The 27,523-nt window shown below is 56.1% G+C and overlaps 3 protein-coding genes across 3 annotated transcripts; all 3 read left to right on the top strand.

Annotated features, from left to right (window-relative positions):
* Nucleotides 1-2,021: 2,021 nt before the first annotated feature.
* Nucleotides 2,022-4,685, top strand: JKF63_03853 (uncharacterized protein; the record flags this gene model as incomplete). Its single annotated transcript, XM_067899850.1, has 1 exon — nucleotides 2,022-4,685. One exon carries the CDS (start codon nucleotides 2,022-2,024, stop codon nucleotides 4,683-4,685), a length of 2,664 nt encoding a protein of 887 aa, XP_067755056.1.
* Nucleotides 4,686-5,276: 591 nt separating this feature from the next.
* Nucleotides 5,277-7,700, top strand: JKF63_03852 (uncharacterized protein; the record flags this gene model as incomplete). Its single annotated transcript, XM_067899849.1, has 1 exon — nucleotides 5,277-7,700. One exon carries the CDS (start codon nucleotides 5,277-5,279, stop codon nucleotides 7,698-7,700), a length of 2,424 nt encoding a protein of 807 aa, XP_067755055.1.
* A 4,136-nt stretch (nucleotides 7,701-11,836) lies between these two features.
* On the top strand, nucleotides 11,837-26,686 carry JKF63_03851 (uncharacterized protein; the record flags this gene model as incomplete). Its single annotated transcript, XM_067899848.1, has 1 exon — nucleotides 11,837-26,686. One exon carries the CDS (start codon nucleotides 11,837-11,839, stop codon nucleotides 26,684-26,686), a length of 14,850 nt encoding a protein of 4,949 aa, XP_067755054.1.
* Between the last annotated feature and the right edge of the window lie 837 nt (nucleotides 26,687-27,523).

Below are 27,523 nucleotides of genomic sequence, written 5' to 3'. Positions count from 1 at the left end.
CCCCTCCCTTCTCCTCCTCTCCGTTCTCATGTTTTTTTTTCCTCACTTGTATGTGCATCGTAGCTGTTATTCCTCTCTATTTTTTCTCTGCACATTGTTTCTTTTCTCACAATGCATCCTTGACATCTCCTCACGAATATCATTGATTGTTTTTCTTGGGGGGAGAGGGGGGTTGCGCTTTTGCTCTCTCTACACTCCCCTGTAGCCTCCGCCTCCGCCCTCCCCCCACCCCACCCCACCCCACTCATTTGCACATGTGGTGCTGTTGCTTCGGCGCTCACTGGGCCCATGCGAGTGCGTGCTCAGGTCACAATTTTTTTTTTCTGTGTGCCCCCCCCCCCCGGTGTTGTCTTTCCCTCTATTTTTGGTTGATGTGAGCCTGACCGCTTGTTTTCTTTTACCGACACACAGACGCGAAAACAAAAATGAAGACTCGGAAGCCCCCAGTTGCGCCCAAGGGGCCGTTTACCATGATGATGGCCGTGGCTGGAGCCGCGCGATCGAATAACGCACCACACCAGGAAAAAAAGGTCAAACCCCTGAAACCATAATTTGTGCTTCATTCCCCCAATAATCCATATCCCGATGATGGGGGAATACCCCAACTCGGCATGAGGTTTCACTATATGGCCTCTTGTGAAACCAGGCGACCCACTCTGCCCCCTGCCAATGGCGCGCCGCATCGGAGGCCGACACGGCTCCGTACCTACGATGTGGTTCACTCAGAGCAATGTCGCTACGGGCGTTGGCGCTCCAACAAAGGATGGTGCTGCGACGCGGCACCCTGCACCAGTGGCCACGTCTGTGCCATCCATGTCGATCGGTGGGGCCCCAATGCATCTTACCAAACCCCTGGCCCTAAGTTGGTGGAAGGCCTGGGGCCACACCTGAAAAGGGGCCCACGCAGACGGGGGGCGGGGGCGGGGTGGAGGGGGGGAGGCAGCGGCGGTGCTCAGACGACTGTGTCGGCATTGGTGGCGTATATAACGTGTGTTCAGATCTGTTTCGTCTCTCGCACGATGTGGGACGGCAGCCAGAGACAGAATTGAATACTTTTCGGGCGACATCGCAACATGGCCACTCTGGCACCAAAAAGAATTTTTAAAACCCCCCCTCCCCCACCGCTAGGACCCAAAAAAAAAAAAAAAAACGCACAAACCCGCCAGGCTTCCCTCCACGGCCACTCAATTCGCCACGTGCCCTAACTCTGACCCTAACCATTGAGTCTCTCAGTTCCGATGTGGTATAGTGGATAGAACAAGCGGCTCTCACCCGCTAGACCCGGGTTCGATCCCCGGCATCGGAATTTTTTCCCTTGCTCCAGCCTTTTTCAGGAAAGGGAGGAGGGACGAAAAGGCTGCGCAGTCCGGGAATCGAACCCGGGCCTCCCGCGTGGCAGGCGAGAATTCTACCACTAGACCAACTGCGCTTCGAACACGAGAAATTTGTTTCCAAGAAACTTAACTGATCCTTCCAAGCCCCTTCTCGCGCTATTCATCCTCCATGCTCTTGTGCTGAAGCTTTCTGGGGGCGGGGGGGGGGGGAGGGGGGCAGACGTCAAGCGCGTCACCACACTGCGCCACAGCGGGTCCAGCCAAGGGCTTCTTCCGACGGGGAGTCCCACACACCTTCAAGCCTTGTGTTGGTGTCCTAAAAAAAGACAAGTGGCAAAGATATAAAACAAATGAGTCTTCTCCCCCCCCCACCCTCGCACACATGCGGCAGGGAAACACCGGAGACAAGCAGACTCCACACGCATCCTCCGAGGTACGAGCATTCCAGAGATGAAGAGCAGCAGAAATCAACCTCAGAGCTGAGCCAAGATGCTGCCGCCAAAGTGAACTGGAGGGGGGTGCCATATCCCCAGCAAAATCGCATTTGCATCCCGCTGTGACACTCACTCGACGAACTGACGCGCACTTTCTTCTTCACCTCTGCCCATTACCCTTGCCGCTCGTTTCTCCACCCTCAACTTTCTTCTGCCCTAGTTTCTTGTTTCCTCAGCGTGGAGAAGCATTGGAATGGAGGCCGAAACGCTGTTGTGGCTCACAGCGCTGAACCTGGGCGACACTGCCCTCCAGTCCGCTTCTCCCATACCACAAGAAAATACTCCGGCGACGCCGATGCCTCTCATTGCCATATCTGCAAACATACGCTCCTCCTTCATCAAACTATGGACAGAGCAATTCTACCATACCATTTCGGACAAAGATTCTCTGCGTAGTACACTACTCTTCTTTTTACCCGGACACTGGTGCTCCGACCCCTGTGACACGCACAACCTCGAGCTCTCCGAGGATGTCTCAGTTGGTACCAGCTCATTAGCGCCACCGCTTGAACAGTGCCACACCCGCAGGGTAAAGAAACAATGGGCAGAAACCCCTCTTCTCCGTCATCTGGAGACGCTTGTCGTCTATCTTCAACCCAAGCCACCGCACTTGCAGTTGTGGTGGGAGGAGTGGTTGAATGGGCTGGATCGTGTTCTAACAGCTTTGCAGAGGCATATTATTCAACTACACAGCGGATGTTTCAGGACCTTCTGCGACATTCACAACACCTTCTCCAAGGGCGACATCAAACTCAGCTGGCAAGATGTACGTCATTCTTACGCACTCACCGTGTGCAACTTCTGTCGCACCATCGAATCAAAACTCGTCACTGTCGTGGCGCACACAATCGCTGCCAGCATAAACGCCTGCAAGGAAAACGTCAGGCTGCAGCTTTTCCGCACGTCGAAAGCCACCAATGCTGACAAAGTTGCTATTGCTCTAACATCATTGCTGCAGGTCAAGCTGGGTACCGTTGCCTCAAGTGCAGCGCTGAATACCTCCTTTGTGAAACTCTACCCGGAAACAGCAGCATCTTTTGCTGCCGCTGAAGAGAGTCGTGACGAATCACTTGCGATTCTCCAGAAATCGACATCTGCCTATGTTGAAAACCTGCTAGCATTCAACGCTGAGAGAGGTCGAGAAGAATCAGGTCTCAGGGAACCTTCTACCTTTCTCCCTACCCAATCAGCCACCGCTGACCAACCGAGCACAGCTTCATCGACCCTTGTAATTGGCCAAGACAAGAAAACGGTCCTTCAAAGTGCGGGAGACTCCCCGTACACCCTTCGTCCTGTTTCCGCCGAGGACGCCCTAGCACTTACTGCTGTGGTGAAAGAGAAGGTCTACTTCTCCGGAGCCACACACACCGTACCTGTCGAGAACGTGGAGGGAGGCTCATACAGCGTTTTGGCGCAACCAAAAGCAGATGAACGAACGAAACTGGATGCAATATCCAGTGTAAGCAGAAACCAAGAGAACAGGTTTAGCTGTGGTGAAAGTCCTGAGCCGATCCCCCCAGATGTCAAAGGGGAGCGAGTCCAGTTCTCCAGTAACGACACCAAGAGTGTCCTTATTTTCTGGAAGCGGCTCCAGAAGAAACTCGACCTGGATGAAGCCTCGCTCGCCCACGCAATGGCACTGTGCACCTTCCAGGACGGGTCTCCATATCCCAATGTGTTCCTCAGAGACCTTGACGTCTGTAATAATGACCGGGCGTCTCGGGACTTTTTGGAGGAGGTGCGTCCACTCTTTGCCTCCGAAGGTTCGTCAATGACTGAGATGAAGAATGCGCACCTTGTCTGCAAAGCCTGCACCAAGTACGGCAAGGAGCTGTGGGAAAAGACAGTTTTGATCCGTGAGACGTTACCGTTTTTGCCAGCTCGTGTGTGCGACATTTTGCTTGGGAGAATGTACACAGCATTGCGAGCAGACAAACAGTTTGAGTCTCTCAGGCAAATTCACGCGCAGGCTTGTCAGACAGCCCCCACAGAAGGCGACATCCAGAAGAATAGAGCGACGTTGATCCGCACCCAAGTGCTGTTACTCAAAAGAGTTGAGGTTCTTTCCCACTCATTTAGCTGTTCCGATTATGCTACAGTGGAGGAAAAGTGCAGTTCGGCACTGTCCAGTGTAGCAACATCAGCTTCACAGCCGGAAAGGCAGGTGAAGACGAGGCTGCAAAAAATTGTGGAGGACACAATCAGGTCTAACCAGGGTTCGCAGACTTCTACCAGGCGCTCTTCGCCTCTCTCTCGAGGCCTGAGGTTCCTGAAGTTGTTTCGCACCAGCTCTGTTAAAAGCGCACTGTGTCAGTCCTCTGTCGCCGAGGTCTTGACACAATCGCAAGAAGGCGTTGCAGATGTGCTTCCCGCGGACCTCCCGCCTAGTACTCTTCTCGTCGATGTTTATACCGAAGCTTGCCGGCGCCATGGGGTAAAACCGAACTCCATCCTGTTGCAGAAGTTTAGATGTAGTAATGTAACCTCTTTTGCTACTCTTGATCTCCCTAGAAGCTCTGCGGGTCTTAAGGGTTTGAGACCAGTGCTGGACTTGTTATGTTACAACGCCGAGAACCTTGTCTCGCTCTCTGTTTGCAACAACAATCTGGAAAGTGACGACATCAACAGCCTGTGCTCTGTGCTTCGAGGGCCAGCTGGCACAAACCTGGTTTACCTGGATTTGTCGCACAATCCGTTTACAAATACCGCATTCGCTTCACTGAAAGAGCTGCTCTTGTCGCTTCCTTCTCTTACGACGCTAGTGACGAAAGGAACGCTTCTCTCCCCAGACGCAACATGCAGGTTGCAGGATATCCTGAAGGGGAAAATGATGGGGGAGCGTTCACCGAAGCTATAGGAATCCGAATTGCTTGTTGGGTGTACACTATGTGCACGTGCCTGTTGCATCGGAGGAGCTACTTGGTTTTTTTTTTGAATCAGACAGTGACATGGACCCGCTGAACAGCGTCTCATTTGGCTTTCCCCCCATAGAGAGCTCCGTTCCTGTTCTCGTGACTTTCGATGTTTTTTTTTTGCCGTGCAGCTGCCAGATGTATCACTGAGCCTCTGCAATCGGGAGGATGGAAAACAAGGGCATCACACGTGTCGTTATTGGCTGGAAATATCCCTGAGGGCTCTAGGCTCCTGACCTACGACTATTGGCAGCAGAACGGTACACATGCACCCGTGACGTTACTGGATGTCTCACTAGCGTGAACACGCAACTTCTGCTTCTCGTCAAGAGTAATGTGGATACACACGCACTGAACTTCTTTCCTCCTGCCCAACATTCCTCCCTTCCGCTCCTCCTGTTTCAGCCCATACCGTAGTATTATCATACCGCAACATATCGTCATTTCTTCTCTTTCTTGTGTTCTTTTCTGTATCTCTTCCCATTAAAAAAACGCAGGAGTCGCCTGCTCACACATTTGTAGTTTTCGTCCTTCTGATGCCAAACGCACAGATGGCTGGAAGGACCTGGATTGTTCTTCTTGCCGTGGCTATCCTAACAGTCGCTGTTGCGGCCAAGGGCGGAGCCAAGTCCAGTGCGGTGCCGGTGAGCATGATTCGAGAGACAGACGTGATACCTCAGCTTCGTACGGCGAGCCCGTCGAGGCCAGAGATGCACCCGCTAATGTCGGACGAGACGACGTCTTTCGTAATCATCACCTCTGCAGCCGTGGGCTTTGCCTTCGCCATGTACTGGTGGTTCGTCCTCTCGTCCATTAAGATTACCCCTGGTAAGGATCAGGGACTCCGCAATGCCCACCTCACGGACGAAGTGATGCGAAACGTATACGTCATTTACACCCGCATATCTGAGGGGGCCACTGCATTCTTGGTATCCGAGTACAAGTATATGGCTGTGTTTATGACCGGTTTCGGCACACTGATCTTTCTTCTTCTTGGCATTGCTCTATCTTCACCACTGGATGACCAGTTGGCCCCGCAGTCCCCGTGGATGAACGCTGGTCTCTCTTTGTTTGCTTTTGTGACTGGTGCGGTCACGTCCGTCGCGGCGGGATGGATCGGCATGCGCATTGCTGTATACACGAACGCGCGCACAGCTGTGATGGCGACCTCCGGCGGCGACGATGGAGACCAGAGCAGCGGCTACACGCTCGGTTTTCAGACGGCTTTCCGCGGCGGTATCACAATGGGCTTTGGTCTCACCTCAATGGGTATCTTTGCTCTCTTCTTGACCGTCAAGGTGGTGGGAGCATATTTTGGCACCGCTGTCGAGACGATGCCACAGCTCTACGAATGTGTGGCTGCGTTTGGTCTTGGTGGCTCAGCTATTGCGTGCTTCGGTCGTGTCGGCGGCGGCATCTACACTAAGGCCGCGGATGTTGGCGCTGATCTCGTCGGCAAGGTGGAGAACAATATCCCTGAGGACGACCCGCGCAACCCTGGCGTGATTGCCGACTGCATCGGTGACAACGTGGGTGATATCGCTGGCATGGGCTCTGATCTCTTTGGCAGCTTTGGCGAGGCGTCGTGCGCTGCGCTGGTGGTGGCGGCCAGCTCCGCGGAGCTCTCGGCCTCGTTTACCTCCATGATGTACCCGCTGCTCATCACGGCTGCTGGTATGGCTGTGTGCATTCTGGTAGCCTCGATTGGCGCCACGAACAGCGGGGTGCGCCGCTCGCAGGACATCGAGCCGGCCCTGAAGCGCCAATTGCTACTGTCGACAGTTGGTGCGACAGTCGTGTTGGTCATCCTCACCGGAGTTGCGCTGCCGCCGACCTTCACGGTGAGTGGCACAGAAAGCTCACGCTGGGGTGCCCTTACCTGTGTCCTTTGCGGTCTTTGGTCCGGCCTTATCATCGGCTATACGACCGAGTACTACACTTCCAACGCGTACCGCCCAGTACAGGAGATCGCGGAGGCGTGCGAGACGGGTGCTGCAACAAACATCATTTACGGTCTGGCCCTCGGATACCTTTCTGTAGTGCCGCCGATCCTCGCCATCTGCGCGACGATTTATGTGTCTTACCGCATGTGTAATGTGTACGGGTTTGCCCTGGCCGCGCTCGGTATTCTCTCGACAATGGCTGTTGCATTGACAATTGACGCGTACGGCCCCATCTCCGATAACGCGGGCGGCATTGCGGAGATGTCGCACATGGGTCATGAGATTCGTGAGATCACAGATGCGCTGGATGCGGCTGGCAACACCACCGCTGCCATTGGCAAGGGCTTCGCCATCAGCTCGGCAGCTTTCGTGGCGCTATCACTGTACGGCGCCTATGTGTCGCGTGTGGCGATCCCCATGGTGAATATTCTCGATTCGCACACAATGCCTGGTCTGCTCTTTGGCGCGATGTTGCCATACTGGTTTTCTGCAATGACCATGAAATCTGTAGGCGTTGCGGCCATGGACATGGTTAATGAGATCCGCCGCCAGTTCCAAGACCCCGAGGTGGCGGAGGGCCGCAAGGAGCCGGACTACGAGAGTTGTGTGGCCATTGCTACTCAGGCCGCTCTGCGCCAGATGATTCCGCCGGCGGCATTGGTGATGCTGACCCCTATCGTGGTGGGTATTCTCTTTGGCAAGTACACCCTAGCTGGTCTGCTGCCGGGTGCGATTGTGTCTGGGGTGCAGATGGCCATCTCTGCTTCCAACACCGGCGGTGCGTGGGACAACGCGAAGAAGTACATTGAGCAGGGTGGCCTACGCGACAAAAACAAGGGTAAGGGCTCTCCGCAGCACGGTGCTGCCGTCATTGGTGACACTGTCGGCGATCCGCTCAAGGATACCTCGGGCCCGGCGCTTAACATTCTCATTAAGCTCATGGCCATCATTTCCGTTGTGTTTGCACCGGTGTTCCAGTCAAAGATGGGCGGCGTGGCACTGAGACTGATCGAGTAGTATTAGTAGTAGTAGTCGTTTGTGTGTGTGTGTGTGGGGGGGGGGGCTTTCTTCCTCTCTGATCTTAGCATCCACCTGCGCAGGGAAGCCAGATGAATCCCCTTTCCTCTCGTGGCTACTCTTCACCCTCTCCCCTGCCCGCCCGTACGCTTGTTCATTGTCCCGGGAAGAGGGGAGAAACGGGAAGGCCATCCGAAAACGGCCACGGCAGCGCGTTTCTTCGTCATCCCCTTTTCTCTCGTTTTTCTTTTTTTTTATTTAGTGGTTTCGGTGTGTTTTGTCACCGTCTTTGCACCTTTTCTTGTGTTCTACCGCTTCCAAAAATGGAGGCGACTGTAACTGAAACGGAAGCGAAGGGGTGCACTTGACGCAGTAGCTGGTGGTTGAGTCCGGCGGGTGGGTGGAGGGAAGAGAGAGGGGTGAGGTGGGGGTGGATAGGTGAAAGCGGGTATATTCATCTCTGTTTTTTTTTTTTTCGTCCCTACTCTCTCTACTTCTTACCCCCCTTCCCCCCTCTCCCTCTCTCTATATATACATATGCTATTGCTGAGCATTACACACTCTTTTTCGTATATATATATATATAACTGGTGTTTGTTTGTGCTCTGTTTCTTCACCCCCTTTTTGTAATCATTTTCCCCTCTCCAATCCCCATTCCGGAATACACGAACACAATTACTGACGTACCTGTTTTTGTATTATGACATTGGTGTTCATCAAGCGCGAACTTTTGCTTCTCTCTTTCATATATATATATATATTTTCCCTCCTCCCCCCCCTCTCCCGTGTATCGTGCTCACTTCTCCATCTACGCCTCTCTAGATAATATCTGGGAGGAGGGGGGATTGTCTCCGGTACGTGTTCCCCCCCTACTTCCCCTGATGAGAATAGACACCACGTTGTGGTGATCAGGGTCCACTATTCGCTCTTTAAAAAAAAACAAAGACCTTGTATTTTTCTCTTTTGGCTTCGGCTGCGGACTCGTGGTGTCAGCGGACACGTCTGGGGCTGGCTCTGTGCCTAACGGGACTTGCAACCGTGAGAAGCATTGCATCAGTCCACTAGGCGCTGTGTCGAAGGTGTCACAGACATTGCCACACCTCTGGCTGTGCCAGGTGTATGGGCTCACGAGGAGGTTATTGTGTGTTTCTGCTGGCACTGAATATTGTAAAATTTTTACCCATCGCCCGAACATGCGTGCAATACCATTCAGACAGACTTACCTCCTATTTTCCATGGCATCGGCAGCAATCGAAGATGAAGGCAGCGCGCATTCCCCACAGAACAGCGTCATCATGAAAAGGACCGCAAGGATCCCTCAGGCGAGAGAGCGTTCTCCGCGCGCGTGATCCTGCATAACCGGCGTAGTACATTCCAGGGAAGCAAAGCATCCAGAGGTCAAAGGAGGTACAAGCGACAGGCAGAAAAGTTGCGAAGGAATCCATGAAATGCATTCCCCGAGTATACATGTCTGCTGAACGTGGAACCTTTTTAAAATATTCGACTTGGTGTGCTGATGTGGCGCGGGTGGCTGTGAACATGGCGAGAGCACGGCAGGTCACACTATCGAACCCACTCAGACTCCACTGTGGAGACTCTCCACGCTGAAGTCTCGGTGTGCAATGACCTCAAGTGACTCACGGACAGCCGGGATGCACGGACCAGATACGCGGTGTGAGAGGTCCCTGAGACTTGAGGCTGCCCCAACATCCTACTCGAACACTACCAGCGTGCGCGTGGATTGCCCCTCTCTCGTATCCGCACGCCAGACGCTACCGCTTTTGCCTTAGAGGGGTATCCTGTCCCCCCAGGGGGAGGGGGGGGGGAGGGGGCTGGCATAAGGACCGCCGCTTCATCCTATTTTCGTTTGATGACGATTGCGCATTAAATATCCCAGGATAGGGCAGATAAGAGCAAAGAAGAGCCCCCCTCCAAAAAAAAAAGATGCATGAGTCGGACTGGATGATAGACGGCTCCTTCTCGAGAACCTGGATGTGTCTGTGATGCAGCAGAGGGTGGCTAAGCTGTGATGATATGTGGGTGTGTGTACTTGTTGACTTGTTCTCTGTAGAATGACACGTCGACGCAAGAGAAAAATGAACCATTTGGGTGGAGGTGTTGGAGGGGGGGGGTGGGTGGATGGGCAACATACCGTAATATCTACGGAGCCCAACTGCTCACAAAACAAAGAAATCAACAGGCAGAGGCGGTCCACCCTGATCTGGTTCAACGTTGGTGGGAGCCAGATAAGAGGGGGGGGGGAAGCTTATGTGCATGTGGGTGGGTGGGTGGGTCATTGGGAGAGAATGAAAAAAACATATTACTCGTTTCCCTTCTTTCTTTTTTTTTCTCTTTCGTGAGTGTGTGTGTGAGGGTGAGTGTGTGTGTGTGTGTTTCCGTTTTTTTCGTGTTACTCCGTGAATGTCCCTTCGCGGTGTGAGCGGATGAGCTCATCCTTTGGGCCAAACTGCGCAACGAGAACGCAGGGGCGTCATTCATCACACCAAAGGACCCCCGGCCCAGAGGAGTACATCAGCACTGATCATGTGCTTTCTTTTTCGTTTGTTTTTCGTTTTGTCTATCGCAGGCGTTTGCGGGAGCGAAAAAGCCGAAGTGAGAGAGAGAGGGTTGTGAGGCGAAGAAAAGGGTATAATGAGTAAATGATTGAAAACAACAACAACAAACATCAAAAATATCATGGACATTCAAAAACAAAACGGAGGGTATACACTGGCACAAGTACAGACTTCATCGTGTCTTCTCGCACCCGCTAGAAAGCAGCGATAACTTCTGTGTAGCAGTGGTCATGCTTCTTTTTTTTTCCTCACCAGCCTCTGATCACGCTCCATTTCAGCGTAATGCGCTGTTGTGTTTAGTGCCTTGGGGAAAACGTTGCCCCCCCCCTCCTCTTGCCTTGGCTCTGTCTTACCCACAGGTATCTTCCCGTTTGCGGTTCTTGGCTTATCACGTTCAGCTTCGCAAAGATCTTTATGCGTCGTACTTCAACTCTCGACCGCACGTTTCACTTAGTTCCCTGTCTTTTTTTTTCCCGTTTCACCTCTCTATTCACACACGCGTTCTCATCCCCTCCTCCCCTCCCTCCCCCTTCAAAAAAAAAACAACAAAAAAAGGATAAAGGGAAACATCCAGTGAAGGGAAAGAAAAAGTTGTACTTTTTTTACTCCATCCATCCATCCACCCACCCACCCAATCTCGTTTCTGCATTTTGATTGTCTTCATATCTCAGAAAACATTTCCCCTACTATATACGCCTCTACAGTTTCCTGCGCTTTAACGTATTGTTCTACTGCCTGGTCATTGGCCTTTGTTGAAGCAGAGGTGCCGACACGCTCACTCCCCCCCCCCACTTTCTCCTCTCCATCTCCATCACGTACAGCCTTCTTCCTTAGGTACACGTGAGCGCTGACGCCTCGTACTTTATTAGTGGAAAAACAATCCTGAGACAATTTAAAGGCAGGCATTCGACGAAAAGAGTGAAGTAGCGAGGGCTCAACACCCAACCAGAGAGGGAGACACACTGAGAGAGAGAGAGATCGTCACTTGTACATTGCCTTTCATGTGACTGCGCCTCTCAATCCGTTCCAATCATCTTTCGCTCACTCACTTCATACTCAAGTCACGAAGAAAGCATAGGGGAGGGGGTAGGAGACCTCAATTGACCACTGACAGAGGTCTTATTGTACCATTCTTTCTGTCTCTGTTTATTTGGTTTTTGTTGTTCTACTTTTTTCTCAACCATCTCTCTCTTGTCCCTGTGTGTGTTCCTGTGTGTGGTGGTGAGACAACTTTGTGTCTGCTTGCATCGAAGTCGACAGGGGAGGGAGGGGGGAGGGGGTAACATCACAGGTTGAAGCGGCTTCGGTTTTTACTATTTCATGCATGTGTCTTTACGTACGCAGTGGCTTCGTTTTTTTATATATATTTTATTATTCGATTCCCTTTTTCTTCTCTACCGCAACCGATAGCCTCTGAACCATTTCTCTCTCTTTTTCAAACAAACACACACACACACACACACACACACACACGCACACACGAGCGGATTCGGAGGCTCCTGTACACTCATACGTACAGAGACGTCTCTTTTTTTCCCTCACGTCTGCCCCTATTCGAAGATGCTCATTGAGGTGAAGTTTGGTTCCGCAAAGCACAACATCGAGGTGCCGGAGGATGCGACGCTTGGTGCACTGAAGGCGGCCATCTACGATGTCACCAACGTCCTTCCTGCTCTACAAAAATTGCTGGGCAAGCCGAACCTGCAGCAAAAGCCGGATGACACGTTATTGTCTTCTCTGGGGATCAGGGAGAAGACAAAGCTGATGCTTATTGGCTCAGCAGCGGCGGATGTCGTCAAAGCAAATGTGCTTTCGGGGGAGGAGAAGAAGAAGGAGGAGGAGCGTGAGCGCCGGCTGCGCAACCTTCCCTATAACTTTTGGCTCCTGCCGGCGTATGGCGGCTTCCTTGCGGACCCGTACGTCGCCGGTTGCGGCGAACCCCTGGAGGGCGGTACGCCACAGTTGACGCTTCTGTGCATGGATGTTATTCTCTGCCGTTTGAATGCCCTCGGCGCGGGCAGCAGGCCTAACCCATCGGCTGGAAGCACGAAGCTGCTGGAGGCGCTGGGCCAGAAGGGTGCCGCCGAAGTGTCTCATCCTTTCCTGCAGGACATATCTGCCGATCTGCGCACCGCCATCCAGCGCGCACACGGAGCTATCCGCTCCTGTTATGACTTCACCGCTGAGGCTAGTAAGGCGGTTCAGCCGGCGGCTGTTTTGCAGGTGATTAACAGGTGCGTGCAGCGGATCGCGAGCTTGCCGACCGGGGAGTGGACGATGATTCCGTCTGGCTGGATCGGCACCCGCTCGTACAACATTATGTTTCTCCTGGTGCACCGAAGGAAAGCTGAGGTCTTTGACTTTGTCGTCGTGAATCGTGGAGACGAGGGCCAGAGCTACCACCCGCGCTGGCAGACAGCCGAGAAGATATTGAGCTGCCCAATTCTCAAGTTCCAGGATGTGTCGTCATCCCGGCTGCAGGACAAAACGTTTTGGCTGCTGCTGCTGTCGCTGTGGATGCGGCGCAACGACCCGGAGAACCAGTCGGAGTTCATTCGTGCTGAAGTTTTTTATGACGTATTTTTGCCGTGGCTGGTAGAGAAACTGCCGGATAGGCGATGCCCCGACGAGGGCATCAAGACCGCTGGTGTCAGCCCCACCGGCTCCACAAGCCTGACGACCACTCGCTTCACCACTGAAATGATTCTACAGATGACGGGTGTCGCGGCAGATGATGAGCAGCAGATGCCGCCCTGGCTTGCGTCGTCGACCGACTCCCCCTTCACATCGTTCACATACCGTAATGCCGCGAGCCCCACCTACAGCTCCTCTAGCGGCATCAAATCCTTGGTCACTTCCTTTTGCTACTTGCTGGAGCAGTACTATCCAGCGTTGACGGTTGTTGAGAAAAAGCGTGTCAAGTACGTACTGAAGTACGAGTTCTTTGCCAGAGCCGCTGAGGATCTCTCACGCTACTCGCGCCGCTTTCTCTCTCACCTGACTCCTGCGGCGTGTGTCACCAACTTCCAGGCTGCATCGACGACATCTGCATCCCCGACTCTGATCAACAGGGACGCACAGCTGCGCGCAGCACTTGATCGCCTCAAGACAGCAGGCATCAACGACACAGCTACCAATCTTTCCCTCAGTTCCCTGTGGCTACGCCTCACGGAGAACCGTGTGTACATAAAGGACAAGCAGAACAAGATATTGTCTGACGCTGACTTTTTCAACAAAACGGTTTTTTTGTTTGTCGGGCGCCTCAGAATTCCACGCGGCAGGGAAACGGCAACACTTCTGGCGGAGGCTGTGACGCGGATGGAGCAAAAGTGTGGCCCCGACGCTCTCCAAGTCATCTTCCTTAGCTACGATGACACGCGAGAGGACTACGAGGAGCACTGCGCCCTCTTCGACTTTCCGCGCGCTACATACCCGTGCGTCGAAGTCCTCGAAGCGCTTGAGTTGGTCCATGTGCCGGAGCTGCTCGTCTTCCAGAGAGACGGGGAGCTGCTGCACCGGCAGGGTATGGCCGCGCTGCGCTCTGACCCCGAGGCGGCGCAGTTTCCCGACGGCGCGTGGAAAGGTGCGGTCCCTCTCTCCGCCACAGACGTGCGGCTGCTGCGCGTGGGCGCGAGTCAGCTTGCGCACCACACGAAGAAGCGACTGGACCGCGGTCAGCCCCCGTTCGTTGGCAGTGATGCCGTGGTGGAACATGTCGTGGAGCTCGTGCACGCCGTCGAGGCCGTTGTGGACGCACTCCCACAGGACGATGTGCAGGAGCTGATTCAAGTCGTTGGCGAGGTGCGCACGGGCGCAGCGACGGGCGTCGCAGGGACCACCGGCGGCGTAGCGGCAACGCTCACGGGCCCGCTGCGCACAGTAGATGCCATGGTTCAGGAGCCTATCGACGCAGTCCGCGAAGGGGTCTTCATGAACGCCGAGCTTCTCCCGAAGGTGTCGGTTGCCTCCTACTACGGCCCAGTTTTCGAGTCGTCCCTTCCATCCCTGCCTGACATCCATGATTTAGCAAAGGCGACAAGCTACGCTGAATTGTACGCGCTTCTGCCGCGCGTGCGAGGCGTTGTGGAGATGCTTTGGATCCGGGCTGGCAACAGCGGTACCGCCTCTCGCGTTGCTGTGCAGTTACAGATAATTGAGCTCATCACGTGGACTTTCTCCACACTAATACCCGTGCCTCTGCCGGAAAATTGCGTAATCGATACCGTGCCGCACGAGGAGCGGTGGTGTGTGTCTAGCTTCTACACCAAAGATATCATACCACCGGCGCCACTGCCCCCTTCTGAGGCGGGCGGTGCGGCGGAACCGGACGCGCAGCTGACGATGCTGGAGTGTATCTACTACCTAATGCTGTCGCTGGCTAATGCCTGGCAGGCTGTCGAGACGCCGACGCGCAGCTTTGATGCGGAGCGGTGCCTCATTTCCGTGGACATGCTGCTTGTCTTCGATGCCATTCTGCGACAGACGAAGGGTGGAAACAAGTGCCGCATTGTTTCGCAGCTGCTGAACCGTGGTGACGGCTGCGGCTATGTCCTTTCCACTACGCAGGGAAAACAGAATATCGCCTTCGCGTCCGTGGCCTCGACGCTGCAGCTGACGCGTCCGCACTTGCTGCCGATTCGCTCAGCCATGCTGCGGTACATTGAGGAGCAGCATAAGATGTGTCCTGGCCATGAACTGTTCGACCTGCGCATGCCTGATAAACTGGAGCTGTTCAAGAATAGCCACACCGTTGAGTTTCTCAAATCAGTACTGGCGAACGCGGGGTACTCGTTGGAGCAGTCTGGCGGTCTCTTTGGTAAGGGCACGTCGGAGATGGAGAAGCTGATGGAGTGGTTGTGTAGCTATCGCACACCTTTGGCAAGAGAGCATCCGGAGTTTGGAATGATGCGGGACATGACGCTTCTGGCAAAGTTCATGGGTACCATGGAGATGCGCGACGCACAACTCCTGCACCGCCGCAAGGAACTGGACTCACTCGCGTCGTGGCGTATCTCATTCGAGGAAGACGCGCCGGGGCGGCAGATGAGCGCTGGCTGGCGCACTCGCCCAGCGCCACCGCAGTGGGAGTGCTTAATGGTGCGCGGACGTGACATGGATATCGCTGATATAGCTGTCAAAGGTTTTGGTGACCGCGAAGTCATGTACGGCGAGGGCCTGGCACTGCACTCGCCCATCGACGTCTCACGAATGATAGAAGTGGACCGCCCTACCGAGGACGATGTACTCCACGCAAGGGTGCTGCCGAGGTTTGCTGGCACAATGAGCGCAGAGGAATCGGAGGTGCTGTTATCATGCCTGACGGCGCCGTATGTGCGCATTCCACTCGTCCTTGACTTCTTTGCTTCGCAGGACCGTCATACGTACCTGTTCGTCCACGAAGTGCAGGAAGTGTTGCGTGCGGTGTTGTTCGAGCCGGCTGCATACGCCTCACCGGCTCTCCTGGACCATGCCGATCCCCGTTCCGTTCCCATGCGATTGACCAAGGAACAACGCGAGATGGTAGAGCTGCGCAGGCTGCGCGGAGATCTGAGCGAGCAAAACTACGAGGATTGCCTGGGCACCACGTATGGGCTGCTTATGAGTGAACTGACACACGCCCCGACAAGCGTCCTTCGTCCGCTGCAGAACCTCTTGGAAAGTATCACAGAGCTCGGCCCCAGCTCTGTGTACAGCAGCAATGCCTCCTACGTCCTCTTTGTTGTTGGGCTGTTGTGTGACGTGCTGTCTTTCTGCTGCTTTATTGTCGACCTGCATCATCAGCGACAGGCGGACACCTCCCGTCCGGCAGCGGCCGCCTCGCAAGAGGCCGAGGAAAGCGAGGAGGCCGAGGAGAGCCGCCGCCACCAGGCCGCCGTGTCTGTCATCAACGAGTATCATCGGTGCTTTCTGGCGTTTTTTGTTGCAACGGTGCAGCCGCTGTTGTGGGTGTGGCTCGAGGAGAGCGAGGAGAACACGGATACGCCGACGCAGTGCGTGATCCACGCTCACATGAGTCGGGTGGACCGTGCACTATGGAAAGGGTACACCTCGATGCCATCACCGAGGTCTCCCGACGCGGGTGGTGGGAAATGCGGTGGTGTGCACTCTGGGGAAGCCGGCGCCTTGCTGGCGGAGGACCCGCATGCGTACCTGATTCAGATGCTCCAATCTTACGCATTCGTGCGAGCGCGCCACGGTTTTGGCATGGGCATGCAGCGCAGCCAGCTCGCGGCCCAGGAGGGGGACAACCTGCTCACGCCCGAGGAAAAGATGTTGCGTTTCCTGCAGGCCCAGGGGTTGAACACTTCGCGCGTCTCCAAAGAGCTTCTTGAGCAAGGCAAACAGCTCATGATGAGTGGGGGACGTCGCCGCGCTGTTTTTGTGCAGATCCGCAGCCGCAACTACAACGACACGGTGCGTATTCCGAACTTGGTTCACAGTGACCCGAGCAGCACGACCGAATCGAAGCTGCTGAAGCTGCCGCCGGCTGATGTGCCGGAAAACGTGCTCTTCCGTGATCTGCTGGAGGATCATCACCTCATCGCAAAATATCTGGACGAGATGACACCACAGCGGCGTGGAAAAGTGTTTCTCTCGATTGTCCAGGCCGTTCTCCGAGACCACACCGAGTCTGCGTGTGGTGCTACGGGCCCAGGCGCGCCCAAAGACCGCAAGCGCCCCCGCCGCGGTAGCCGCTCTAGGAGCGTGTCGACCCGCGCGAGTGCCATGAGCCTCGACACTATAATGGGCGACGATGACGAGGATCGCGTCGTTCGCGAGGGCTCCCCGCAGGACGAGGTAGTGCCACTGTGGTCTCTCTCGGCGCCTGGTGTCTACAAGGGCCCATCATCGAGTGGACTCTTTTTCCATGTTCAGACGTGCGAGTTATTTTGGCGCAACGATGAGCTGAAACCCGTGCCGGACAGTATGTCACACTTCACCGACTTTGAGAATATTTTAGGGAAGGACGCTCTCCAGTGTGGGCTGGTGAGTCGCCACGAGCACCGGCACTGGGTACACCTGGTAGGCACGCCGTACGACGTGATTGAGTGGACGGCACCGCCGGACCCAGCCAATCAGGGTGTGCATCACCCGTTTGTCATCGCTGGCAACTGGCCAGCGGAGTCGGTCGAGAGCGCGCTCTTCGAGAACGTCACCTACGATCGTGTCGTTGATGTGAATGACGATAATCCGTGGCCACAAAAGGAGGAGCGGTGGGCTGTCAACATGCTGCGAGACGTGCTGCGAGCCGCGTTTCCAAACGGGATAAAATTCTACCCGCTGGCTCCAGCCTTATTGGTGGTGGCCACCAGCGATACTGGCAACGAAGAGGAGGGCGAGCACTTGGGGGTACCTGCGGTGCACCACTACGAGATGCGCTTCCTCATGAACGACGCCTCGCAATACGAGAATGAGAAGGAGCGGGCGACGTGGAAGGAGGCTGTCGCCTATCGCTACCCGCAGCCGCGTCTGGAGGTTTACAATCTGGTACCGCACGCCCGGAAGATGTATCGCTCACTCGTGTACAGCACTAGCCAGCACTACTGTCTGCACAGCATGGCGCTTCTGACGGCGCCACGGACGCGCGAGTCGTTGGCGGTGACGGCGTTTCAGGCAGGCGAGCTGAAGCGGCGCATCTTCAATGAAGGCACACTGGAGATCCACCGCTACAATCAGGCGATCCGTGGCCGTGAGGTGTATATTCCAGCGCGTCTGCTCCAGGGGTTGATCCCGAGCGTGTTGCTGGAGTCGTTCTTTATGTGGCAAGGCGAGGACGACGTGTTGCGCGGCTACCCCCTTTCGGAGGAGAACGAGGCTGCCTCGGTCCTCCACGACTCGGTGGCGGTCAGCACAGGAAAGCGTCAGCTGGCCCGAGCAGAGGTGATGGACCACTGGTTCAACTACAGCATCGAGGTCCACCTGCATGTAGGTCAAAGCGATAGCGGTGCAGTTGGTGAGGCGGCCTCATCGCTAGCAGCAGCATCGCCGTGTGTCGTGGTGCGCCGCAATGACAAGGGCCACTCTGCCATTGTCGAGGCGAGGTGTTTGGCATCGCCGACTGACACCGCAGCGAATGTAGCGCACACCGAGACCGTCGAACAGGCGCAGGCGCAGGGCGCCGCGCAACTCCTGATGCTGCGACACTCAACGAGCGCAGACAGTTTCATGGATATGTCGACTGAAGCCCTTCACACAAACGAAGATGACGAAAGCTCAAGTTCCTTGACGCAGATCGCTGACGCCGATGTGGCGCTGCTTCACGAAGCTCTCTCTCACCTGCCCAGAGGTGTATGCGTACAGCTGTTGCAGCAGGCCCGAGGTGACATTGCTTCCGCCCTGACTTGGGCTTCTTCCGAAGCAAACATGGCGATGCTGCACGCCATGGTGGAGAAGGACGTAAAGACCAGCGGCGAAGTTGGCGCCCACAAGAGGCGTCAGCGAGATCAGATGGCAGCCAAGACACAGCGGGCAGTGGACACATGTGACTACGTATTGGTGAACCTGTTACATTGTCGGAACCTCTCGTATCTGCTGCAGATGCTCACGCGCATTGAAGACTGCTCTCACATTTTAGTCTGGGGCCGTCGCCGGTTAGCGGCGGACACGACAAAGTGCAAAGGTGCTGGAGAGGAAGGAGGCTCAGAAAACCCGTTGTGCGTGCAGGACGCGGCTGGTGGAGACGGTTGCGTCCAAATCGAACTGATTGAGATGCCGCGGTTGCGGGTCCGCTTCTACACGAGTACAGACGGCGCAAGCAGCCGCGTTCGGCTCTTCTTGGCGGATCAGCCGGGCTGGCGCCTCGCCGAATGGGACGACTTCGACACAGCACGGTGGCGGCAGCTGCGAACGTTGCAGGAGCCCTTTCAGCAGTGCCTACTGCTGTGCAACAGCACCCATGAAGTCGCCTTTTTATGCCCCAATCACGATTTTGCACCAATGGACATCGACGGTGATCCGTTCAACCCGATGCTTCTCTTCGACCGCTCATCCTACACATGGAGAGAGGCGGTGCCGTCCCCTTTTTACCTTTACGTGGTGCACAGCAGCGGCAGCTTTGTTATGCCGCCGTCTCTGTCGGCGTCGCTTTACTATGCCGTCATGCAGTGCGCGACACAGCACTACGCAGGCGCGATGCGCACCCTTGAGTCCTGTTACACAGACAGCGGCTTCTCCACTGAGGAGGGATTCATGTTCGCGCTGTTCGAGCGCACCATGTCGGATCGTTTCCCCGACGCGTGCGCAGTGCGGCTGAAACTGGCGCATGCGGTGCAGTACAGCTCAAACACCTGCCAGTGGCCCTTGGCGACCGAGCTGTCAGGCTATTTGATGACAAAGCGCCACGTGACAGAGGACTGTCGGCTGTCGCGTAGCGAGGTCCTAGACTTGCTGAAGCGCTGTCCAGAGGCAGTTCCGATTGTGCGCAGCCAACTCGAACTGTATGCCGGTTTAATGAAGCTGGGTCACCCACAATCAAGCGAGTCGGTGAAGGTGCCGCTGGTGGTGCAAACTCCCGCGCTGGAGCGCTGTCGGTTCCCATGGGAGCGGCTGCTTCTGTATCCATGGGAGCGCATTGCCCCACAGAAGCTGAAGCGCATCTCTTATCATCTGCAGAGCCCCGAAATGATCAAGGACGAGAAGCTTGTGGAGTTTCTGTGGACAGATCAGCTGCTTATGGATGATGAGGGCGGCGCCAACACCAAGAAGGGGTTTTACTTTCTCTACTGCATGAAGCGGAACACAGTAGTGCCGACTATTGGCAAGGAGGACGTCGGCGTCACCCTCTCGCAGCTCCTTGCGCGCTGGTTCCAGCTAAGGCACTCTCGTTGGGGTCGTGAGGCGCAGCAGGGAAGTGAGACGGAGATGGCACCGTCTTGGTGCAGCACGGTGCTGCAGCTGATGGAGATGTTCCCGAATGCTGAGTGGCCCGCGCCGGAGGACAGCACTGACCGCTACATCCTCGCTCGCGGTGTGTCACTGACGGATGATGGCGAGACGAATGAGCACCTCCATTTGATGACTTTAGGGGACCGTGATTCCTTCAACCGCCGGCGCCGCGGCGCCCTTCCGGAGCACTTCAACGCTATCCATCGGCTGGCGCAGGAGCTCTTCAAGACAGACCGCATCACAGAGCAGGTACGCGAGGCCCGCCAGACGAGTCGGCTTCGCACACCGGAAACACGCAAGGTGACTGTGCCTATGTGGGATCACTTGCGTGGCCGCGTGGTGCCCAGCAGCACCGGTCGCGAGCAGGTGGAGTTGCGTGAGGTGGACATCTCAATCGACTACTTCCAAGATGTCAAGGCGAAGAATAACTCCGCCGCCGCAGCACTCCGCCGGTCGTCGCTACACGCCCTTTGCACCGAACCTCTGAGTTCTCTGCCACTGGCTCAGAACGTTATCGTCGAGGATGAACCAGCTGCGTTATCGGTCTCTGCGTCGTCGTCCGTGCTGCCTTTTGATGTGCGGAGCCACGCTCTCTCTCGCACCCCACTGGCTCAGAACATGCTGGACCGCCTGGAGGAGGACTCGGTGCGCTTCCGCAGCCAGCAGCAGGCTCAGAGGCTTTACTACTTCCGGTGTCTGTCTAAGGACGTTGTGCAGAAAATATTAACCACCTCCGATGCGGCGACCCTGGCGGCGTCTCTCACGACAGCGGTGACGGTGCTCGGCGACTGTGTGCGGCAGCTGCACTCTCTGGGAGAGCAGGATGCCGACCGTGTCATGCGCTTGCGCTCGTCGCTGTTGTCTTTAGCAAATAACGTTCACCCAACGCCGTCCACGGTGTCATCGCACGACGGCAGAGTGTCCTCCGCTCCCGCGGCCCCACCGCTTGATCACGGACGCCTGCTCCATTGCCTGCAGCGAGTGGAGCGTTCTCGGGTGGCCGTCCCACTTGAGTGGCTTTGTGCGGCGTTGCTGAGCACTACCCTTGAGAGCGATTTAAAGGCCGAAAACCCGTTTCACGGCTCCCTGCACCAGATTCAGGGGGAGCTCATTCTTCTTATGCTACTCAGTAACCGCATGTACTTTGCGGAGCAGGCAGCGCAGGCGGTGCAGCAGCTACTCCTGTTCTTGGAGCTCTGCGGGCTGCTTCGTGGCATCGCGCCTCTCAGCACAGAAAAGGCAACTGTGAGCCCTAAGGTGACGGCCCAGACACGCGCTGCACGTATTCGTGAGTTGGTGCTGCACTTCTCATTGGAGATTCATCCATCTGTTCTTGAGCAGCTCACCAGAGAAGGGTCCGCAACATTTGGTGTACACAGTAGCACTAGTGGTGAGGAAGTGGCAGGTGCGTCGAGCAGCTGCGTCGCTCTTTCGGGGGAGACGTGCCGGGTCGTGACGGGCCGACTGCACCAGCTGGCAAACACTGCTCTCGATGTGCTAAAGTCACGTCGCACCTACGTTCACATTCATCCGAGTTGCTCCATGGCGTCGTCCTCTGGGGCGAAGGATTCGACTGGCGAGTCCAGCGGCTGCTCCTTCAAGGCGACCCTTGATCCCCGCTTTCTTGTCTTCGAGTTCCTTTTTAACATTCTCCTGCGTGCCCGCCAGGTGGAGATGGTGACGTGGTTTGTGCACAATATCCGTCATGGCCAGTCGCGTGTGCAGCAAATGATTATGGGCCAGGGCAAGACAACCGTCGTAGGGCCGCTGCTGGCTCTCATTCTCGCCGATGGGCAGCAGCTTGTCACCCAGGTGATGCCGACGGCGTTGCTGGAGCAGACGCGTGGCATTCTTCGCCGCTGCTTCGGCGTGGTTGTAACGAAGCACATCTACACAGTGCAGTTCGACCGCAGTAACGAAGACGGCACGAGTGATGGAGTGGAGCTTCTCTATCAAAAGCTGAAGTCTGCTGAGGAGGACCGCTCGGTTGTGATTGCCGCACCCGAGTGTGTCAAATCACTCTTCCTCAAGGGGATCGAGCAGCTGCACATGATGGAGAGCGTGGCGATGGAGGACATGGAACTGGACGAGACGGCCGATGACCGTCATGTGGCCCACATAAAGGCACTGCGTCGCACCATGATGGAGAGGTCTGCCTTGGCCGATGCTATCACGCCGATTCTGGAGTTGTGGAAACGTGGTGTGCTGATCATGGACGAAGTCGATGTGCTCCTGCACCCCCTGCGCTCGGAACTGAACTTCCCAATTGGCCTCAAGCACCCCATCGACATGAGCGGCCCTCGTTGGCTGTTGCCTATCCACCTTTTAGACGGCATCTTTGCACCTCAGCAGGGAAGAGCGTGCGAGGACGTCCAGCGGCAGCTGAAGTTCGGATCTTCTAGCCAGACCGTCAACCCAGTGTACGAGGATCGCTCCTCGGCGGCGGCGATGGGGGGTGTTGAGGAGGAGAAGCGCCGGCACGCATTGAGTAGCATCCGCAGCGTCATCCTCACTGGGTTCCGCCAGCGTGCCCTTCAGCGAGAACCACACTTGGTCTTGCTTGACCCTGCCCACTACTACGTTGAGCAGCTGCTCCCAGCGCTTGTGCCGTGGCTGCAACTTTGGCTGCACGAGCATCTGATGACCCACCTTCCAGAGGAGGAGCGACAGAGCTGGGCCCACGTATCGCCAGAAGTGTTTGATGAAAAGACAAAGTCGTTCCTTCTATGTCCCGTGAAGTGCGGCGACGCGGAAAGCGGAGTATCTCGCGAGCTGAATGCATTCGTGCCTCACTACGGCCTGCAACTCCTAAACCTCGCCCACGACTGGCTGCATCGGTTCCTGCCACATGTGCTCTCCAAGATCAACCGAGTTAGCTTTGGCGTGCTGCAGCCGAACGATATGGCCCTCAGCGGCGATGCAGCACGGGTTCCGTACAGCCGGAGGATGATGGCTGTCCCCTTCATCGCGAAGGACGTGCCGAGCCGAAGCTCTGAGTTTGCACACCCGGATGTGGTCATTGGGCTCACCATTCTCGCCTTCCGCTACGAGGGGCTGCGGGTGCAGGATGTAAAGGAGCTGGTGACGCAGCTGAAGCAAGACTTTGCACGGCAGGCAGGGCCGAAGGAGCACCGACCCGCAGCGAAGCTGTACACGCACTGGCTCCGTCTGAGCTCCTCGGACCGCGCCGCCGCGGCGAAGAGGCCAGAGATGGCGGCTGCTGCAGCCGTGGCCACTGGGAAAGGTGTTTCTGATGACAGCGAGGATGTGCTTCGCTCATTCGAGCGCGCTGGTGTACCGCTGTCGCAGCTGCAGGTGACGGACAGGGTGCAGATGCACTCGCTCCACCACCTGCTACACAGCGTGCCAGAGGTGATTCACTACTACCTGTGCTCCACGATCTTCCCACGAACCATGAACTTCCAGCGGCTGAAGATCAGCGCCTGCGGCCATGAGCTCGGCTCCTCGATGCTCTTCACAAAGCGGATTGGTTTCAGTGGAACACCAAGTAATCTTTTGCCATTGGACCTGGGCGAGTGCTTCTACGAACCTGGCAGTGATGGGCGTATACTGTCCGTTCTCACGAACCCCGAGGTGGTCTACACCGAGGTCCTGCCGGACAGCTGGACACCGCTCCGCCTGCTAGACCGCATTGCGGCAGCGCAGCCGCCGTATTCAGCCCTCATCGACGCTGGTGCCCTCATTACAAACATGGATAACGAGGCGGTGGCTCGATACCTTTTGCTGCGATTGCCACCTTCGCTCTTCGACGGTGTCGTTTTTTTGGACCGGCAGGACCGGCAGATGATTTTGCAGCGAGACAACGGCCTCGTTGTCCCGGTTTCTCAGTGTGGTGTGCCACTGGCTCGCCGGTTCACCTTCTTCGACCAGGTACACACGACCGGCACAGATGTCAAACAGTCATCCACGGCAGTGGCGGTCATCACATTTGGCAAAGATCTCGTTTTCCGGGACTATGCACAGGGCGCGTATCGCATGCGCGGCATTGGCAAGGGGCAGCGGCTTTGTTTGTATTTGATCCCAGAGGTGGTCTCCCGCATTCAGGAGGCACTGGGGTCTCGGCACCGCACTGGCGACATGCTCAAGGACGTTCCGGCATGGCTTATCCTGAATTCCATGAAGATCGAGAGCTTGCAGTTCTTTAAGCTCTCTCTACAGGAGCTGGCGAACGTGTGGCGCAAGAAGGCGACCGCGTATCTTTTGCAGGATGCCCAGTACGCCAACGCACATGCGGATCTCTTTACTGAGTGGATGCGCTGTCGTCGTTTCCAGCTGCCACGACCAACGGCATGCACCAGCGGCGGCGTAGCGGACAAACATGGCGGCGCAGAAGAGGACGCAACTGCTGTGATGGCTGATGCGGCGCTGTCGCTTCCATCCGTTTCCCTTCTCCGCGCCGCTGTTGCTGAGTTCAGGGAAGTGATTGAGTATCCCATTCCTGGAAGGATTATCCATGCCCCATCCTTTAGCGAGCACGTGGAGGAGATGCTTCAGGCGCGTTCGCAGGAGCTGATCGAAGGTGACACGGTCTCTCAGGGTCTGGTGGCGCAGTTGCTTGACCGAATGCGACGCACCATCCAGGCTTCACGGGAGGCCGCTGAGGGAGGCAGTGGCGCCGCCACCAAAGCCGCCAGCGGCAGGGAGGGCACCACTGGGTCGGAACACGAAGGTGTCCACAACACGATGGACTTGAACGCGGAGGTCGTGCACGAGCAGGAAGCGGAGGAGGAGCAGGAGCAGGAGGCAGAACAGGAGGAGCAGCGCATCTCCGCATATTCTCGCGACGACGAGCGTCAGATTGGGTGGGCTGTGGACACGCTCCGGGTCTGCGGAAGCGTCGCCTCAGACACGCTTCGGCCTGCACACGGCAGCTGCTTCTACCAGATGAACACCTTTCAGATTCGGCCGAACCAGCCAAAGCTTCAGGTGTCGCCGCAGTATCTCGTGAGTGACAACTACTTCAGGCTAGACTGGCACGGCGTAGGAGAGCGGCGGCTGAAGAATGTTTTTCTTTTCCTGGAGTGGGTACCTGTACATACGGCCTGCGGGTTTTCTGCCACAGAAGCGGCCACTGACGGGATGCCGTCCGAGGAGTCGACAAGGGTTTGCTCCGGCCTCGTCACTCTCGCTGAGGGCGAGTCCATTCGTTGGCTCATTCATCATTCTCGCTACGTGCAGAAGTATTTCCGTTTGGCGCTGCGCTTTGCTTCCAGTGGCGCCTACATGGATGCCACCGGGCTTTTTTCGGCGACTGTCCACCGACGAGGCGTGCAGGCTCTTCGCCACATGCAGCTGGTCTTGCCCAGCTCTTCCCTCGGCGGCTCTGACATGAGTGCGTGCGATGCCGTGGCAGACCGAGCGGTTCTGCTCTATCGCTTCTTGAACAGCGACATGTTCTTCTCCGCCAAGCAGCTTGCCATCTTGGAGGAGGTGCTGGCGGCGATGTCGCCATCTGATCGACTTGGCTTCTTCACAGAATGTCTCCGAGTGCGCCGGCGCAGTCGCAACCACTGGGAGGACTCCCCTATCGCAGCACTCTTCGTCTCCGAGGCTGAAAGGCCGTATCTTCGCCAGCTGGCCATTGGAAGGCGCATTCAGCAGGGCATAGAGGACATGGCAGAGCTCGTGGTGCGCGCCTCGCGTCCGAGAGCGTCGGAGCGCATGCGCCGCGAGGCCGAACTGGTGCAGCGGAGTTTCAACAGCTTTACTGAGGCTCTCTCTCTCGCGGTTTCATCTTGCAGCGCTTCGGCTGGGCTATCCGCAGGGCGTATAGCAGCGATACTGACGGAGGTGTTCCCCATTGTCTTCAAAACACTCAGTGCGCAGGAGGTGGAGCAGGCGCTTCTCTTCCTGGTCCAGCAGAGGCGTGGCGTGACTGGTGGCGCTGCGACGTCTGCGCCATCCACAACCAGCACCTCCTCTACAGACGAAACAAAGTACGTCTTGGTCGAGGAGCTCTTTGCCGTGATGCCGTCCCTGGACGCAAAGGCGCTGAACGGACGGGTTGAGGCGGATCACGCTCTTGCACAGTCTGCGGCTGAGGCGCACTCTTCTGGCATGACTCTCTGGTCGTGTGAGTCGTGCACGTTTCAGAACCCGATTTCAACTTCTACATGCTCGGTGTGCATGGCCCCAATGCCGAGGGTTGTGAGAGAGGCGCAGGATGCAGAGAGGGCCGCTGCCGCGGCGGGTGGCGCTGGGGAGGGGGAGGAGGGCGACGACGTGGACGCGCCGTGGCAATGTGAAGTGTGCACGTTTATTAACGAATCCCGTGCACAGACCATGTGCGCAATCTGCATGGCACCAAATCCGCGTCCACTAAAAGAGACAGGTATCCGTAGCGGTGGAGGGGGGGAGCCATTTGGCGGCGACTTGCAGTGCCCAGAGGGGTACTGGGTCTGCTCGGTGGAGCATGGCGGCTGCAGCAAGTTTAATCCCAACTCGGTGTTCTACTGTCAAGTCTGCGAGAAGGCACGACCGAATTTGTCCAGTGTGCGCTTTTGACAGATGCGCAACGCAAGACAGGCGGCGCAAAAAAAAAAAGAACAGAAAAACGTCTATGATGTCAAGAACAACAACGAAAAGTGAAAATGTCGACTTTTTCGAGTTTGTACGCGTGTCGGTGCACATTTGTTTTTTCCAACTTTTTGTTTGAGTCGTGTTTTGCTGTCGTTTTCCCTTTATTACGTGTTCGCGTGTTTTGTTTCTGCGCCTGCCACGGCGACCACGAAGGGGGCCTCTTTGTACGTTCTTGAAAAAAAAAAAGAAAGACTGGTCAAGTAGATCTCGTTTCCCCCTCCCCCTTCTTCACCTCCCGCGTCACATGTTTATGCATGTAGATTTTTTAAAAAATTTTATTTCCTTCAAAGATGTAGAGACCCCACCCCCCTCCCCTCCCCCTTGCTGGATGGTGAAGTGGCTGTGATGTTGGCCTTCTCTTGGTTGTTCATTCGCCGATGGGGGTGAGCGCTGCTGGATAGTCCAGGGAGGGTCTGATTATATGCTGCGCTTTCTCTCGTGGAGGGTGTCTCCCCCGCAGTGGAGAGCCCCGATGCGGTCACTCTGTCTTGTGTTTGGCGAGGTTTCTTGCCCTCCTTCCTTCCTTCCCTTTTGTGGTCTCTTGCGCCGCTCCTATTCGACACTGTGGGCGGTGGTCATCTACGAGTGGGTTGGTGTCTCACCCGCGCAGGCCAAAATAACGAGCCGAACAAGAAGAATAATGCGAGGTGAAAAAGAGGGAAGCAAAGGGAAACGGCAACAGGATTTTACTAGCCTGTGTATGTGTGTGTATGTGTGTGTGTGTGTGGGGAGGGCTCCATCATAGACTTGTGGTTGGATGCA

Source organism: Porcisia hertigi, chromosome 31, assembly GCF_017918235.1.
Source record: "Porcisia hertigi strain C119 chromosome 31, whole genome shotgun sequence".
Classification (NCBI taxonomy): Eukaryota; Euglenozoa; class Kinetoplastea; order Trypanosomatida; family Trypanosomatidae; genus Porcisia; species Porcisia hertigi.
Note: the sequence above shows the minus strand (reverse complement) of the source record. Positions and strands in the feature narration are given on the sequence as shown.